The sequence below is a fragment of the Sardina pilchardus genome, chromosome 10 (assembly GCF_963854185.1).
Source record: "Sardina pilchardus chromosome 10, fSarPil1.1, whole genome shotgun sequence".
NCBI classification, from domain to species: Eukaryota; Metazoa; Chordata; class Actinopteri; order Clupeiformes; family Clupeidae; genus Sardina; species Sardina pilchardus.
In genome coordinates, this window is record NC_085003.1 from 33,989,493 (window position 1) to 34,006,992 (window position 17,500).

General features: G+C 44.9%; 1 protein-coding gene across 1 annotated transcript in view; it reads right to left on the reverse strand.

The window, feature by feature from the left end:
- Positions 1–2,048: 2,048 nt before the first annotated feature.
- LOC134094511 (aquaporin-9-like) overlaps positions 2,049–17,500 on the reverse strand; it is an 18,319-nt gene continuing 2,867 nt past the window's right edge. Inside the window, exons 3-7 of the mRNA XM_062548052.1 lie at positions 15,452–15,589; positions 14,148–14,266; positions 8,560–8,777; positions 4,839–5,012; positions 2,049–2,901 (exon numbers count right to left, since the gene is read on the reverse strand). Of these exons, the coding sequence (XP_062404036.1) occupies positions 2,793–2,901; positions 4,839–5,012; positions 8,560–8,777; positions 14,148–14,266; positions 15,452–15,589 (758 nt within the window). The 3' untranslated portion in view covers positions 2,049–2,792. The remainder of the gene's footprint in view (positions 2,902–4,838; positions 5,013–8,559; positions 8,778–14,147; positions 14,267–15,451; positions 15,590–17,500) is intronic.

Here is a 17,500-nt window from a genome sequence, read left to right on the forward strand (position 1 = left end):
AGGGGGAGAAGGAGTGGGTGAGAGAGTGAGAAGGAGTGGGAGAGAGAGAGAGTGAGAGCAAGGAGAAGTAGATAGATAAACAGACAGACAGACAGGAGTAGAGAGAGTGGAGAAAGAGAGTAGAGTTTGTGAAGAGGCAGGAAAAGTGGAGAGAAAGAGAGAGTAGAGAGTGGAGTGTGTAGAGAGAGAGAGAGAGAGAGAGAGAGAGAGAGTGGAGTGTGTGGAGAGAGAGAGGGAGAGAGAGAGAGAGTGTGTGGAGAGGCGTGTTAAGAGAGGATGTGTGGTGGCTATATATGCTACAGATCCCAGAACGAGAACACACACACACACACACACACACACACACACACACACACCCCTACCACTACACCCCACAGCCACTTTGCAGAGAACTCCCAGTCTATTTCCCATGCTGAGAATAATATATTTGACTTAGTTCAATTAAAACAAGCAGTTCAGAATAAGACCTTACTCAGAGGAAAGGAAACAATTTGGTTTAATTATAATTTTACAAACAGCACTGGTGTAGTTTTGTCTTGATGAGGTTTAATTATAATATTACAAACAGCACTGGTGTAGTTTTGTCTTGATGAGGTTTAATTATAATATTACAAACAGCGCTGGTGTAGTTTTGTCCTGATGAGGTTTAATTATAATATTACAAACAGCGCTGGTGTAGTTTTGTCCTGATGAGGTTTAATTATAATATTACAAACAGCGCTGGTGTAGTTTTGTCCTGATGAGGTTTAATTATAATATTACAAACAGCACTGGTGTAGTTTTGTCTTGATGAGGTTTAATTATAATATTACAAACAGCGCTGGTGTAGTTTTGTCCTGATGAGGTTTCATGAAACCGTTTACTTCCAGCTGGGTGCTCCTACTCCTGAGAGTTGGGGGTTGGAGTTTAAAACCGTGTTAAACTCCAGACTAGCAACAGGGCAGTTGCCCCTAGAAGTTTGCTTCATGAGAGTCTTATGCTGCGTTTACATGTGGCCTGCTATTTTCATAGACAAACATTTCACCCTCTTCGTTTTCAAAAATAACATTTTGCACACTTGTGCAAAGTTTTCCGTTTTCAGAAAAGTTTTAGTTTACACTACCTGTGTATGTATGCCGTCAAGGGCACATATTAAATACCCGTGTGTGTGTAAACAGGGCCATATTAAATACCTGTGTGTGTGTAAACAGGGCCATATTAAATACCCGTGTGTGTGTAAACAGGGCCTTATTTAATACCTGTGTGTGTAAACAGGGCCATATTAAATACCCGTGTGTGTAAACGGGGCCATATTAAATACCCATGTGTGTGTGTAAACAGGGCCTTATTAACTCATTGAATGCCGCATTGTTTTTGGAAGCTATGTCCCAGAGTGCCGGCAAGCTAGATCATTTTTGACTATTTTTGTAGAGCCACAGCGTATTCTATGTTATAGAATTATGGACATATACTATGGCTCATTTGAAAGGTGAGACTCTGAGCTCTCAGTGGGTGAAAACCGTTTATCTCTACGTGTCACCATTCCTGAGAAATCCCAAGCTAAACAGTGGCTGGTTTTCATCAAAATCCCTGTTTTTCCTCTAGAAACGGAGATATACTGTAAGCCACTTTAAGACGGACGTAAATGTCCGGATTGTAGGATTTCATGAGTTTTCAATCGTCATCTACTTCAGTTCTCTTCATGATAGACTTCCAAAAATCACACATAAGGTGAGTTAGAGTGTCTAGTTTCGGAATTAAAAAAAAAGCGAAAAACGCAATATTGCGTTATTGGCACTCTACGCATGGGAGCTAAAAACGCAATATTACGTTGTTGGCACTCAATGAGTTAAAGCACTTTCCTGTGTAGTACAGTGTGTGAAGACTAATTTGGCAGGAAACCATAAATTATTTAATGCAAAGATTACAAACAAAAAGTTCTATTTAATAAAGTTTATTCCTGAAAAATATACAACATTCGCTTTTAAGTTGAAATCACTGACAAAGCCAAGTCTCTTTTTAAAAGCATTTTACCACTTCAGATGTTCTTTTGGAAATGGTGGTTGAAAATATAAATACAATTACGAACAACTAAATAAAACAAGAGGCGTAGATACAACATAACATGAATATGAAACAGTCAAAATGTAACATGAATATGAAACAGTCGAAACGTTAACAGTCAGCAGACAGAATAATCACACAAGAGTCCAGTTAGGTTTGTATTTATAAGAGATGAGGAAGGGGGCATGGCCGAGATGCCCTGTGGGTGTGTCTAGTCGTCATGGTGACACACAGTCACCGTGACAATAACATCAAAGCCAAATACACACACAGCGGGCAGGTGACTCAGGGGCCATGTTCTCCTCTATGAGCTCACATACAAGATTCAGTGACGCGCCATTTTGCTGAGTCAGCAAACTGGCTTCAATGGGGCCATTGGAAATACACATGACTTGTGTTACATGGTGTTCTTTGGAAAGAATACAAATTTATAACTGCAGTGAGAAGAGCAGCTGATGTGCCTACACCCACTGATGCTAGCGTTAGCATCGAGCACTCCACACCCACTGATGTTAGCGTTAGCATCGAGCACTCCACACCCACTGATGCTAGCGTTAGCATCGAGCACTCCACACCCACTGATGTTAGCGTTAGCTTCAAGCACTCCACACCCACTGATGTTAGCGTTAGCTTCAAGCACTCCACACCCACTGATGTTAGCGTTAGCATCGAGCACTCAGTTGTGTTATATTCCGGTCATCTTATCGAATGGCTGTCAGTGATGTTGGAGAAGCGACTCAACGAGCCGGCTAACATTTGTCCGCCAGGTTATCGTAAAGGTCATAATTTTTGCTGAAAACTCCATCAAAGTCTGATTCAAATGGCCTCTCATTGACAGTCTGAGAAAAGAGCTGGTCCCTACAAGGCAAGCAGAAGAGAGCGAGGAGTTAGAGGTGACAGGGCTGACAGACAGACAGACAGACAGACAGAAGAGAGACTCGTGGCCGTTACATGCAAACAAATTCCAGTCACTCCCCTTACCAAAAAAGTTAATTTTATTAAGTAGATTTCAGTGCAAGTGTAATTCCCCAATTTATTTTATTGGTAAAAAAGTAAAAAGTAGAGACCACACTAATAAACATGTTCTTGTGGTTTACTTTTTAAATTATTATTATTTTAACATTTCTTTGGACTAAATTGACCTCTAATTGTATATACTAGTATACTCGAAAGTATACTTTCTTTTGCACTGCAACCGTACTGCCGTACAACTGCACCGAACTATACTGTAAGTAAACTAGTGGAGAAACTAATTGTATACTCCTAGCCCACTTTTTAGTTCATGATAGTATACTTAAAGTGTTTTTAGATATAAAAGTAGAAACTTTCAGGTGCACTTAGATACACTACAAGTGAATTATAGGTGTACTGTTAGTTTACTAATAGTAAATGGTAAATGAACTGTGTTTACATACTGTAGCTCTTTACACTCTTTCAATCACTCAAAGCACATTACGATTACAAGTCAAGCCTCACATTCACCCATTGACACACACAATGGCCCAATCACAATGTCCGGACTCACGGACTCACGGACTTTGGTGCGCGTTCTAGCGAAATTCGTAAGGGCTTAGGGGGGCTGTCCCAATGTCGAATTACAACGGGCGTGAGGGTTTGAGTACACACTTACCGAGCCCTTTCCGTGAGTCTGCATCGGTGCAGACTTAACGTAAGGGAATTACCCACAGTTCAAAGTGGTGTGACATTTACCGCAGAGATCATAGAAAAATATGGAAATTAAGGTAAACAACAGCACGCACGACACACATGTGCATGGTGCAAACGTTAGCAACGTCTTTGTTAGTAAACATCGCCAAGGTACATGTGATCTCGTGAAGTGCTGTCCCAATCCAAAAATACCTATCTGAGCCCATGTGGCCTCACACACTCACTCTGAGATCAATTAAGTCTGTGAGTCCTTAGTCCTAGTCTTTAGGGCTGACATTGGGTTTGGGCCAATGTGTTTTGCTCAAGGACATTTCGACAGGGTCAAGAAGAGTTGGGCTCGAACCAGCAACCTTGCGGCAGCTGGACAACTCGACCTCCTGAGCCACTGCCGTGACCCACTTTTTAGTTCATGAAAGTAAAGTATATCCTCAGTAAACTATGTTTAATAATTGTTATACTGCAAGTATAAAAGGTTTCCATTCAGGTATTATTTTCATACGGGACTTTTAACTGTCATTTAAGTAATTTTAAAGTTCAATAATATAAACAATACAAGTGGACTACACAAACACTTAATCTGAATAAAGAACACGTTTTTTTTATCAATGTAAATGTTGAACCAAATACTGTATTGGATGCCAAAACATATAATGAACCCAAGTTAACCAGTTTTAACCAAAACACAGCCCATAAACTAAGGTAAGGGTCTGTTTCATTTGTAATCGCATTCAGTGCCAATTAAATTTCAATCTGATTAAAATTGTCATGTGACCAATACTCCAATTTGTATTGACTTTATATTATATTTAACTCCAAGAGTTTATCATGATTCTTGAACCAGCATAGGCTATGTCGTTATGGAATCCGATTTTTTAAAGTTCAGTATAGTCATAGCCCTAGAGAGAGAAGGCTCTAAGTATAGCATGTCATGTACACTTCCGTATTCTAACACTAATCCGATTGCTGTTTCAATCAGATTGTTCCGTATATAAGCACACTGACTGAGATGGAGCCGAAGCAAGAGTGTTCTGACTGAGGTAAGGGGCAGATGGGCTGTGCTAAACACAGACATTAGATTCAGGCGCTGCGAAGCCTGCTGTCTCTAGCTCACAGTGATCATTTCATACTTGTCCTTCAGGCTGTTATCATCCTCTTCCTCCTCCTCCTCTTCCTCCTGCTCCTCGTGAGGTTTCTCAGTGTGGGAGTGGTGCATCTTGATAAACAGGAAGTAGATGATGGCGCCGACCACACCCCCTCCCATTGGCCCTGCCACCGGGATCCACCACCAGTAATTTGCAGTGCTGAGGATGGGCACAACATAGCACAGCACAGCACAGCACATAGCACAGCACAGCACAGCACATAGCACAGCACAGCACAGCATAGCACAATACAGCACAGCATAGCACAGCACAACACAGCACAGCACAGTACAGCACAGCATAGCACAACACAACACATAGCACAGCACAGCATAGCACAATACAGCACAACATAGCACAACGCAACACATAGCACAGCACAGGACAGCAGAACATAGCAGAACACAAAACAGCACACAGCACAGCACAGCACAACATAGCACAACACAACGCATAGCATAGCACAACACAACATAGCACAATACAGCACAACACATAGCACAGCACAGCACAACACAACATAGCACAATACAGCACAGCACAACACATAGCACAGCACAGGACAGCACAACATAGCACAACACAAAACAGCACACAGAGCAGATGTCAGATGAGATGAGGAGATATTTTAAGCACAGCTGGAATTTTATTAAACATCTGTTTCACACTCACATCAGCATCTATACAATAACTCTATCTATCTATCTATCTATCTATCTATCTCCCTCCACGCCACCCATGCCCATCTCCCTTCACGCCACCCATGCCCATCTCCCTTCATGCCCACTCTCCTCTCACGCTGCCTTTGCCATGCTCGTGTAATGCTCGTGCCAGCTGTCCCTTGGCTGTAAACATGGTGAGCATGATATTATATAACAGCACATGATCAATCAGTGGTGGAGCAACAGAAGTAGAAATACAATAATCCTCCATGCTGATCTGCCAATGCACTGGACACACACACACACACACACACACACACACACACACACACACAGACACACACACAGACACACACACACACACACATACACACACACACACACACACACACACACACACACACACACACACACAAGCCTGCATGCTGATCCTGCCAACTCTGGACGTGCCCTGTATCCGGTGCAGGGATGTTGATGTTTGTGCTCTTCATGCTAACAGTACAGGCTACTATACTGTTGATGTTTGTGTTCTTAATGCTAACAAGGCTACTATACTGTTGATGTTTGTGTTCTTCATGCTAACAAGGCTACTATACTGTTGATGTTTGTGTTCCTCATGCTAACAGTAGGCTACTATACTGTTGATGTTTGTGTTCTTCATGTTAACAGTAGGCTACTATACTGTTGATGTTTGTGTTCTTCATGCTAACAAGGCTACTATACTGTTGATGTTTGTGTTCTTCATGTTAACAGTAGGCTACTATACTGTTGATGTTTGTGTTCCTCATGCTAACAGTAGGCTACTATACTGTTGATGTTTGTGTTCTTCATGCTAACAGTAGGCTACTAATTCGGTTGCTACAGAAATGTGACATCACACTTACACACTCGATAGACCTCTGAAGTTAGCCTACAAAAAGGATCCAAAGCTTCCATCTTTGCCCATATAAGGATATCCGGGAGTTAATTGAAGCTAGCTGTCTATTGGCAAGTTGCATTGTAAGTTAGCTCTGGGGTAGCAAAGATCAAGGTGTGCCGTCTTCACCTACCGAAGATCACAGTATCCACTAGACGGCAGTGGACAAAACTGTGTAGCAAAAAACGTCTGCATTTACAAAGTCATCAAATCCCCATGAGAGTTTAACAGGTGCGATAATTGAAAATCCCCATGTTATTTTCCCATAAAAAAATCTCAAGATACCGGATCTCCTTATTTGGACAAAGATGACGGCATTTTTGTAGGCAAACTTCAGAGGTCTATTGTCATGAATGGCTATGTGTTCTCCTGGCTGCTTACTCCATACCCCATACAGTTACCTAAACATCACCTCCATATCCCATACTGTTACCTAACCATCACCTCCATATCCCATACTGTTACCTAAACATCACCTCCATATCTCATACTGTTACCTAAACATCACCTCCATATCCCATACTGTTACCTAAACATCACCTCCATACTCCATACTCCATACTGTTACCTAAACACCTCCATACCCCATACTGTTACCTAAACACCTCCATACTCCATACTGTTACCTAAACACCTCCATACCCCATACTGTTACCTAAACATCACCTCCATACCCCATACTGTTACCTAAACATCACCTCCATATTCCATACTGTTACCTAAACACCTCCATACCCCATACTGTTACCTAAACACCACCTCCCTACTCCATACTGTTACCTAAACACCTCCATACCCCATACTGTTACCTAAACATCACCTCCATAGTCCATACTGTTACCTAAACACCTCCATATCCCATACTGTTACCTAAACATCACCTCCATATCCCATACTGTTACCTAAACATCACCTCCATACTCCATACTGTTACCTAAACACCTCCATATCCCATACTGTTACCTAAACATCACCTCCATACGCCATACTATTACCTAAACATCACCTCCATATCCCATACTGTTACCTAAACATCACCTCCATACTCCACACTGTTACCTAAACACCTCCATACCCCATACCGTTAGCTAAACATCACCTCCATATCCCATACTGTTACCTAAACACCTCCATATCCCATACTGTTACCTAAACATCACCTCCATATCCCATACTGTTACCTAAACATCACCTCCATATCCCATACTGTTACCTAAACATCACCTCCATACTCCATACTGTTACCTAAACACCACCATACCTCGTACTGTTACCTAAACGCCTCCATACCCCATACTGTTACCTAAACATCACCTCCATACTCCATACTGTTACTTAAACATCACCTCCATATCCCATACTGTTACCTAAACATCACCTCCATATCCCATACTGTTACCTAAACATCACCTCCATACTCCACACTGTTACCTAAACACCTCCATATCCCATACTGTTACCTAAACATCACCTCCATACTCCATACTGTTACCTAAACATCACCTCCATATCCCATACTGTTACCTAAACATCACCTCCATACCCCATTGGTTACCTAAACACCTCCATACCCCATACTGTTACCTAAACATCACCTCCATACTCCATACTGTTACCTAAACACCTCCATACCCCATACTGTTACCTAAACACCTCCATACTCCATACTGTTACCTAAACATCACCTCCATATCCCATACTGTTACCTAAACACCCCCATATCCCATACTGTTACCTAAACATCATCTCCATACTCCATACTGTTACCTAAACACCTCCATATCCCATACTGTTACCTAAACACCTCCATATCCCATACTGTTACCTAACCATCACCTCCATATCCCATACTGTTACCTAAACATCACCTCCATACTCCATACTGTTACCTAAACATCACCTCCATATCCCATACTGTTACCTAAACATCACCTCCATATCCCATACTGTTACCTAAACATCACCTCCATACTCCATACTGTTACCTAAACACCTCCACACCCCACACTGTGCTACCGGAACAGCTCCATACTCCATACTACCTGAACACCTCCACACCCCACACTGTTACCTAAACATCTCCATACCCCGTACTACCTGAACAGCTCCCAGCCCTGTGGTGTGTTACCTGAACACCTCCCAGCCCCAGCCGGTGAGGAAGGTGAAGAGGCGTGGGCCCAGGTCGCGGGCGGGGTTGATGGGGTAGCCGCAGTTGAGGCCCATGGACACGCTGATGGCCAGCAGCGCCAGGCCCACCGCCAGAGGCTCCACCCCCCGCGGAGCCCCGAGGTTCTTCCCGTCCGTGATCGCCAAGATGCACAGCACCAGCATGCCCGTCCCCACCACCTACACACACACACACACACACACACACACACACACAGAAAACACACAGTCAGATAGAGATCAACACCAGCATGCCCGTCCCCACCACCTACACACACACACACACACACACACACACACACACACACACAGAAAACACACACAGTCAGATAGAGATCAACACCAGCATGCCCGTCCCCACCACCTACACACACACACACAGAAAACACACAGTCAGATAGAGATCAACACCAGCATGCCCGTCCCCACCACCTACACACACACACACACACACACACAGAAAACACACAGTCAGATAGAGATCAACACCAGCATGCCCGTCCCCACCCCCTACACACATACACACACACACACACACACACACACACACACAGAAAACACACAGTCAGATAGAGATCAACACCAGCATGCCCGTCCCCACCACCTACACACACACACACACACACACACACACACACACACAGAAAACACACAGTCAGATAGAGATCAACACCAGCATGCCCGTCCCCACCACCTACACACACACACACACACACACACAGAAAACACACAGTCAGATAGAGATCAACACCAGCATGCCCGTCCCCACCACCTACACACACACACACACACACACACAGAAAACACACAGTCAGATAGAGATCAACACCAGCATGCCCGTCCCCACCCCCTACACACATACACACACACACACACACACACACACACACACAGAAAACACACAGTCAGATAGAGATCAGCACCAGCATGCCCGTCCCCACCACCTACACACACACACACACACACACACACACAGAAAACACACAGTCAGATAGAGATCAACACCAGCATGCCTGTCCCCACCACCTACACACACACACACAAACACACACACACACACACACACACAGAAAACACACAGTCAGATAGAGATCAACACCAGCATGCCCGTCCCCACCACCTACACACACACACACACACACACACACACACACAGAAAACACACAGTCAGATAGAGATCAACACCAGCATGCCTGTCCCCACCACCTACACACACACACACACACACACACACACACACACACACACACACACAGAAAACACACAGTCAAATAGAGATCAACACCAGCATGCCCGTCCCCACCACCTACACACACACACACACACACACACACACACACACACACAGAAAATACACAGTCAGATAGAGATCAACACCAGCATGTCTGTCCCCACCACCTACACACACACACACACAGAAAACACACAGTCAGATAGAGATCAACACCAGCATGCCCGTCCCCACCACCTACACACACACACACACACACACACACACACACACACACACACACACACACACACACACACACACACACACACATACACACACACACACACACACACAGAGAAAACACACAGTCAGATAGAGATCAACACCAGCATGCCCGTCCCCACCCCCTACACACATACACACACACACACACACACGTAAACACAAACACTCTCTCAAATACCAAAACAAACAATGAAACACAGACTCAAACAGCACTCAATAGTAATGCACACCTCCACACACACACACACACACACACACACACACACACACAACTGATGGGACAAGTGATTAACATTATATAACAGACTTTAACACTAACACATAGACACCACTGGTCCACTGTCCATAGATGTGCTCATTCCCACATACTGTAAGTATACAAATAAAAAGATTATTCTGGCCAACCACAGGGGGGCAGCATACTGATGGGGCTGATGCTCCTCAGGACTGAGCTGAGTCCTTTTGAGGAGAGTCCTTTTGAGCTGAGTCCTTTTGACCGAGCTGAGTCCTTTTGACCGAGCTGAGTCCTTTTGAGGAGAGTCCTTTTGAGCTGAGTCCTTTTGACCGAGCTGAGTCCTTTTGACCGAGCTGAGTCCTTTTGAGCTGAGTCCTTTTGAGCTGAGTCCTTTGGAGCGGAGTCCTTTTGAGGAGAGTCCTTTTGAGCTGAGTCCTTTGGACCGAGCTGAGTCCTTTTGACCGAGCTGAGTCCTTTTGAGCTGAGTCCTTTGGACCGAGCTGAGTCCTTTTGACCGAGCTGAGTCCTTTTGAGGAGAGTCCTTTTGAGCTGAGTCCTTTGGACCGAGCTGAGTCCTTTTGAGCTGAGTCCTTTTGAGGAGAGTCCTTTTGAGGCTGATGCTCCTCAGGGCTACCCTGGGAGTTCTTCTGAGAGGACAATTTGAGTTTGCTCAGCGATTCACTCTGGGAGTCAGTAATGATGCTCATCACCCATGTCTTTGGAGCCAACCTGCACCAATCACATCGCTGTATCTGATATAGGCCGGCCACAGGCGAGTTGCACCAATCACATCGCTGTATCTGATATCGGCCGACCACAGGCGAGCTGCACCAATCACATCGCTGTATCTGATATAGGCCGGCCACAGGCGAGCTGCACCAATCACATCGCTGTATCTGATATAGGCCGGCCACTGGCGAGCTAAACAGATGACAACAGCACTCTAACCTCGAGCTCCGGAATCAGTCAGGAAACATTGGTCCTAGTGTGCAGTGTTGTGCATGCAGTGATGTTTTCAAATGCATGCTTGGTGCCGCCCCTCGAGTTGGGCCATTTTCATTACTGATAGCCAGACCCTAAATCTTTCTAGATGTGGCTCTGGATCTCCAGGCTACCTCAGGACTAAGCTGAGTCCTTTTGAGGCTGATGGTCGTCAGGGCTAAGCTGAGTCCTTTTGAGGCTGATGGTCGTCAGGACTAGGCTGAGTCCTTTTGAGGCTGATGGTCGTCAGGACTAGGCTGAGTCCTTTTGAGGCTGATGGTCATCAGGGCTGACGCGTGTCCTTTTGAGTTGAGTCCTTTTGGGGCTGAATCTCTTCCCCTAATGGCAGCATGGGGAACTGGGACGATCGATACGCATTAGTCCCACTTAACCACGACCCATCTGAACCCCTCAAACGTGTGTGTGTGTGTGTGTGTGTGTGTGTGTGTGTGTGTGTGAGGGGAGGTAGATACGCATTAGTCCCACTTAACCACGACCAGCCCATCTGAACCCCTCAAACGGACCCATTTAGACGCCCTGTTCTACTGACCCCTTTACGCTTTTGGGCCAAAATCCTCCCACATCAATGCAGGTTATTTGTGTGTGTGTGTGTGTGTGTGTGTGTGTGTGTGTGGTTATTTGGGTCGGTCTTATATAACTCCACATGTAGGCACATCAAAGAGGAAACAGGGAAGCGAATAGAGGAGGTTGTTGGATTCTCTAGTGTTGTGTTGTGTGTGTGTGTGTGTGTGTGTGTGATTCTCTAGTGTAGTGTTGTGTGTGTGTGTGTGTGTGTGTGTGATTCTCTAGTGTAGTGTTGTGTGTGTGTGTGATTCTCTAGTGTAGTGTTGTGTGTGTGTGAGAGATAGATAGATAGATAGATGGATGGATAGATAGTAGGGATGCAACGGTACAGTTTTGCCACGGTTCGGTTTGTATCACGGTTTTTGGGCCACGGTAACGGTTCGGTTTCAATATATCAATATTATCTTGGCTCTAGCATACAGGAGGCTATATTTGCCTTTTCTATTTCAAATCAACAATGTGCTTCTACTTACACTTGCAGAGAAAATATTAAATGCATAGCCTGACACAGATGAAGCAGAATCACAAAAATGTATTAAAAGAAAAGAACACCATCATTGCCTTCTGTCATAAACAGGCAATGTTATCCATAGTGCAGTGCAGCATAAAGTAATGTGTAGTTATTTATTTAATAAACTCACTGTTCTTCACACATTTAAAGAAAATACTTAACTGTTGTACACCCTCAAAAAAGTAGTGAACAATTCTGAAAATCTTCTCAAAATAATTGGTGAGGTAGTATTATGTGTACTAGTTTCAAATGGATATTTGATTTGGGAGTGCCTGCCCTGTCCTCTTTTATGAACGTAAAAAATGTAAACATAGACAAAAGTGCAGTGCAGCATTAAAAATATTAGAACAATGAAATGAACATTATTGCAACCTGTTGTCGGGGGGGGGGGGGGGCGCAACATTCCGAGAAGAAAGTGGCAAATTTGCCACTTCACAAAGTGTCTGTTTCCCCTGTGTCTCCTGTCGTGTGTGTGTGTGTGCTTGTGTGTGCGAGAGAGTTGTGTGATTGACGAGTGGACGAGCGATTGACTGATTTAGCAGTGAGTTTATTGTTTTTCGAGTGGACACCTCCCGCTGCCCGTAGCCTAGCATGTACAACGTCAGGAAAATAAATGACCCGAGTTTGGAATGACATGTCAGCTTCCCCATCTCCTATAACCTCCCATCCCTACAATATTTTCCAGTAAACTATCAAAAAGAGAATACACTCAGCTGTGTCGGCGTCACGCTTTCTTAGGCTACTCTAGCGAGCAATCAACGCAGGGCAGAAACCACCGATTACACTGTTACACACAGACTTTATAATGTGGCAAATTTTCGACCTTCTAAAGTGGCAAATTTGCGTCTTTACAAAGTATATATACGTGGCCCTAATACGCCGTCGTATTCGTTATGTCTTTGGGAATTATAGGAATATTGTTGTCGAAAGGCTGCAGCAATGGATGATTGGGTTTTCGGTGGCAAACTAACTCTCCGTGCTGCTCCACTTAAGGTTACAGCCGGGTGATGAAGGCGCAAGTGGGCCGACATGTTGGATGTGTTACCTTTATTAGGTGATCGTTGTGAAGCAGTGCTTGCAATGCACACTGTGCTTTGTTTACTGACGGTCTTCTTGCCTTGTTCGTGGGCTACTTCAGATGTCGCCATGATCATGCAGCCGCTGGTAAAGTTTGTTTCTTCTCACATGACTCCTTCATTTGCATTTCAACGCGCTTATTGGCTCTTGGGAAATTCAGTAAAATTCTGATTGGTTGTTGCAAGGTTGACGAGAGGCAAGCTGAACAGTCAGAGAAAACGCATCCCCCGGGTCCTAAGCACTCCTCACTATCGCTCCCAGGCTACGCGCGCGCAATAACCTTGTATTAAATAAAAAGTTTAATGTCGCGTATACCGAAATATTGCGGTTTAGGTGAGTCTATTGAACCGAACAGGCCAAACCGAACGGTTCAATAAATTATTGAAAACCGTTGCATCCCTAATAGATAGATAGATACTGTAGATAGATAGATAGATAGATAGATAGATAGATAGAGCCCTACTGAATGCCTAGATCTGGTCAGGCCTGATGCCCTGCTGAATGCCTAGATCTGGTCAGGCCTTTGGTGTCAGACAGAGTGCTGTGCCATGGGGTGCCCTACAACACATGCTCTACACACAGGAGCAACATACAGTACAGTATTGGCACATACTACTTCATGGAGGAAGTTCTGATTTGTGGTATGATGTAATGTCCTGTCACCTGATCGATGATGCCGTTGAGGATGGACAGGTGTCGTCCTGGGTACGAGGCGAAGATGTGCGCCGTGGCGTTGATGCCCGTCACCGACAGGATGCCACTCGTGAAGTCCATGAAGGCATCTGGAGACCACAGATGGAGTTTAGTGTGCTGGTGTGGGTGTGTGGGTGTGTGGGAGTTAAGTGTGTGTGTGTGTGTGGGTTTAGTGTGTGTAGCTGAGCCTATATGTGTGTGTGTGTGTGGGTTTAGTGTGTGTAGCTGAGCCTATGTGTGTGTGTGTGTGTGTGTGTGTGTGTGTGTGTGGGTTTAGTGTGTGCAGCTGAGCCTATGTATGTGTGTGTGTGTGTGTGTGTGTGTGTGGGTTTAGTGTGTGTAGCTGAGCCTATGTGTGTGTGTGTGTGTGTGTGTGTGTGTGTGTGTGTGTGTGTGTGTGTGGGTTTAGTGTGTGTAGCTGAGCCTATGTGTGTGTGTGTGTGTGTGTGTGTGTGTGTGTAGCTGAGTCTATGTGTGTGTGTGTGTGTGTGTACAGCGGAGAGAGAGAGCATCCACTGAAAGGTTCTCTGAACAGCCCTGTCTGCTTTTCTCATTCACATTTAGGGACCGCACAGCCTACTGCTGTGTGTGTGTGTGTGTGTGTGTGTGTGTGTGTATGTGTGTATGTCTGGGTCAAGTGTGTGTTGCTGAGCTGATGTGTGTGTGTGTGTGTGTATGTCTGTGTTGGGTGTGTTTGTGTGTGTGTGTATGTGTGTATGTGTGTGTGTGTGTGTGTGTATGTTTATGTCTGGGTCGAGTGTGTGTTGCTGTGCTAATGTGTGTGTATGTATGTCTGTGTGTGTGTGTGTGTGTGTGTGTGTGTGTGTGTGTGTGTTTATCTGGGTTGAGAGTGTGTTTCTGAGTGACTCTAGCAGTGCCCTGCAGGTACCATTAGCTCAGTGTGTGTGTGTGTGTGTGTGTGTGTGTGTGTGTGTGTGTGTGTGTGTGTGTGTGTGTGTGTGTGTGCCCTGCAGGTATAAGCTCAATGTGACGTGAAAACTCGATACTCTCCGTCTGGGGTGAACCTCTTTGCTTCTGACCACTGTGACAAACAGTTGACACACACACACACACACACACACACACACACACACAGCAAATCTAAGTGGACATTCTGTCACAATGCTGCCAGTGGCACATCAGAGTGACATCACTTCCACCCACCGTAGTAGAGGCCGAAGACTGCGGCAGCGCCAGTGAAGGCTCCGATGAACTGGGCCAGAACACACACACACACACACACACACACACACACACACATCACTTCCACCCACCGTAGTAGAGGCCGAAGACTGCGGCAGCGCCAGCGAAGGCTCCGATGAACTGGGCCAGAACGTAGACAGGGAACTTATAGAACTTCAGCTTACCCAGCAGAACCATCGCCAAGGAAACCGCTGGATTTAAATGGCCTCCTACCAGAGATCAGGAGAGGAGGAGAGGAGGAGAGGAGTAGAGAAGGAGAGAGGAGGAGGAGAGAGGAGAGAGGAGGAGAGATGAGGAGAGGAGGAGAGAAGAGGAGAGAGGAGTAGAGAGGAGTAGAGAAGGAGAGAGGAGGAGGAGAGAGAGGAGAGGGGAGGAGGAGAGATGAGGAGAGGAGGAGAGAGGAGTAGAGAAGGAGAGAGGAGGAGAGAGGAGAGATGAGGAGAGGAGGAGAGAAGAAGAGGAAAAGAGGGATAATGAGGAGGAGAGGAGAGGTGTGGAGCAGAGAAGATGAGAGGAGGAGAGAGAGGAGAGGTGAGGAGGAGAGGTAAGGAGGAGAGAGGAGAAGAGAGGAGAGATGAGGAGAGGAGGAGAGGGGAGGAGGAGAGGTAAGGAGGAGAGAGAGGAGAGGGGAGGAGGAGAGAGAGGAGAGGGGAGGAGGAGAGAGAGGAGGAGGGAGAGGAGAGGGGAGGAGGAGAGAGGGGAGAGGGGAGGAGGAGAGGTAAGGAGGAGAGAGAGGAGAAAGTGGATGAGAAAAGAAGCAGCTCTTGATCACAACAGTCTGTACAGTCACATGTCATGAGGTCATTTCCTCCAACCAATAGGAGCTCAAGCTGGTGACATACAGTATGGACTTCCTGAGCAATGTGTTGAGTACGGTTGCCAGGCAACACTACCTTTAAGGATACAATTCCAGACCTCTGCCATTGTAATATCACATTATTGTAGCTGTGTGTGTGTGTGTGTGTGTGTGTGTGTGTGTGTGTGTGTGTGTGTGTGTGTGTGTGTGTGTCTGTGTGTGTGTGTGAGAGAGAGAGAGAGAGAGAGAGAGAGAGTCAATCAATGTAGCTCACAGGACTGTGTTCAGTGCCTAAGGCAATATCTGACCTCTGCCAGACTACTACAGCTACAGATAAGCTCTGACTAATCAATCACACACACACACACACACACACACATATGCATGCATGCATAGTATATACATACACTCAAAAACACACATAAACCATAACCACACAGAAACCACACACACACACACACACACACATACACACACAAGAGTCTGGAGTCTGAAAACAAACACGTGGGTCTACTCGAGCCCAATCACAATTTACTGTGTAAATGAAGAAGTTTTTGTTAGTTACCCTACCGATGAGGACATGAGGACACAAATAAAAGATTCTTTCTGTTAGAAAACAGGGTAACACTTTACTTGACGGGTTCGTTCATAACACATTCATAACAGCTGTCATGAACTGCACATGAAGCAGTTACATGAAACATGACTCAACATTCATACCAACACTTTCATGAATGTGGAAGACAAAACGTCAAAAACTTGTCAAAATAAAAGTCCAACAATCGCAAAGCAGCATTGCTGTCTTTTTTTGTTTTAGCCAACCTGATCATGTCACATCTTAGTCAACGGGGAAGTCCAGTGTCCAGGAGAATTTAGTTTTTTGTTTGTCTGCTTGTTTATTTTATGATAGTAACCTCTGAAGAACGCATAATTGTCTACACTAATGACTGTATATATAGATATATAAAACAGGAATGTCCAACCATTCAGAGGTCCACAGATAGTCAGTAGTTCACTTCCCAGTATGATGAATACTTCACAACTCGTATAGTAAAGTGACATTTGAAGTAGACTTCATAAAATATTCATGAGATGTTTACAAAAGCTGGAGAGGATTCATAATACGGATTACTAGATGGTTGGACTTTTATTTTGACAAGTTTTCGTCGTTTTGTCCTCCACATTCATGAAAGTGTTGGTATGAATGTTGAGTCATGTTTCATGAATCAGTCATGAATGCTTCATGTGCAGTTCATGACAGCTGTTATGAATGTGTTATGAATGAACCCGTCAAGTAAAGTGTTACCGAAAATAGTTGTATTTC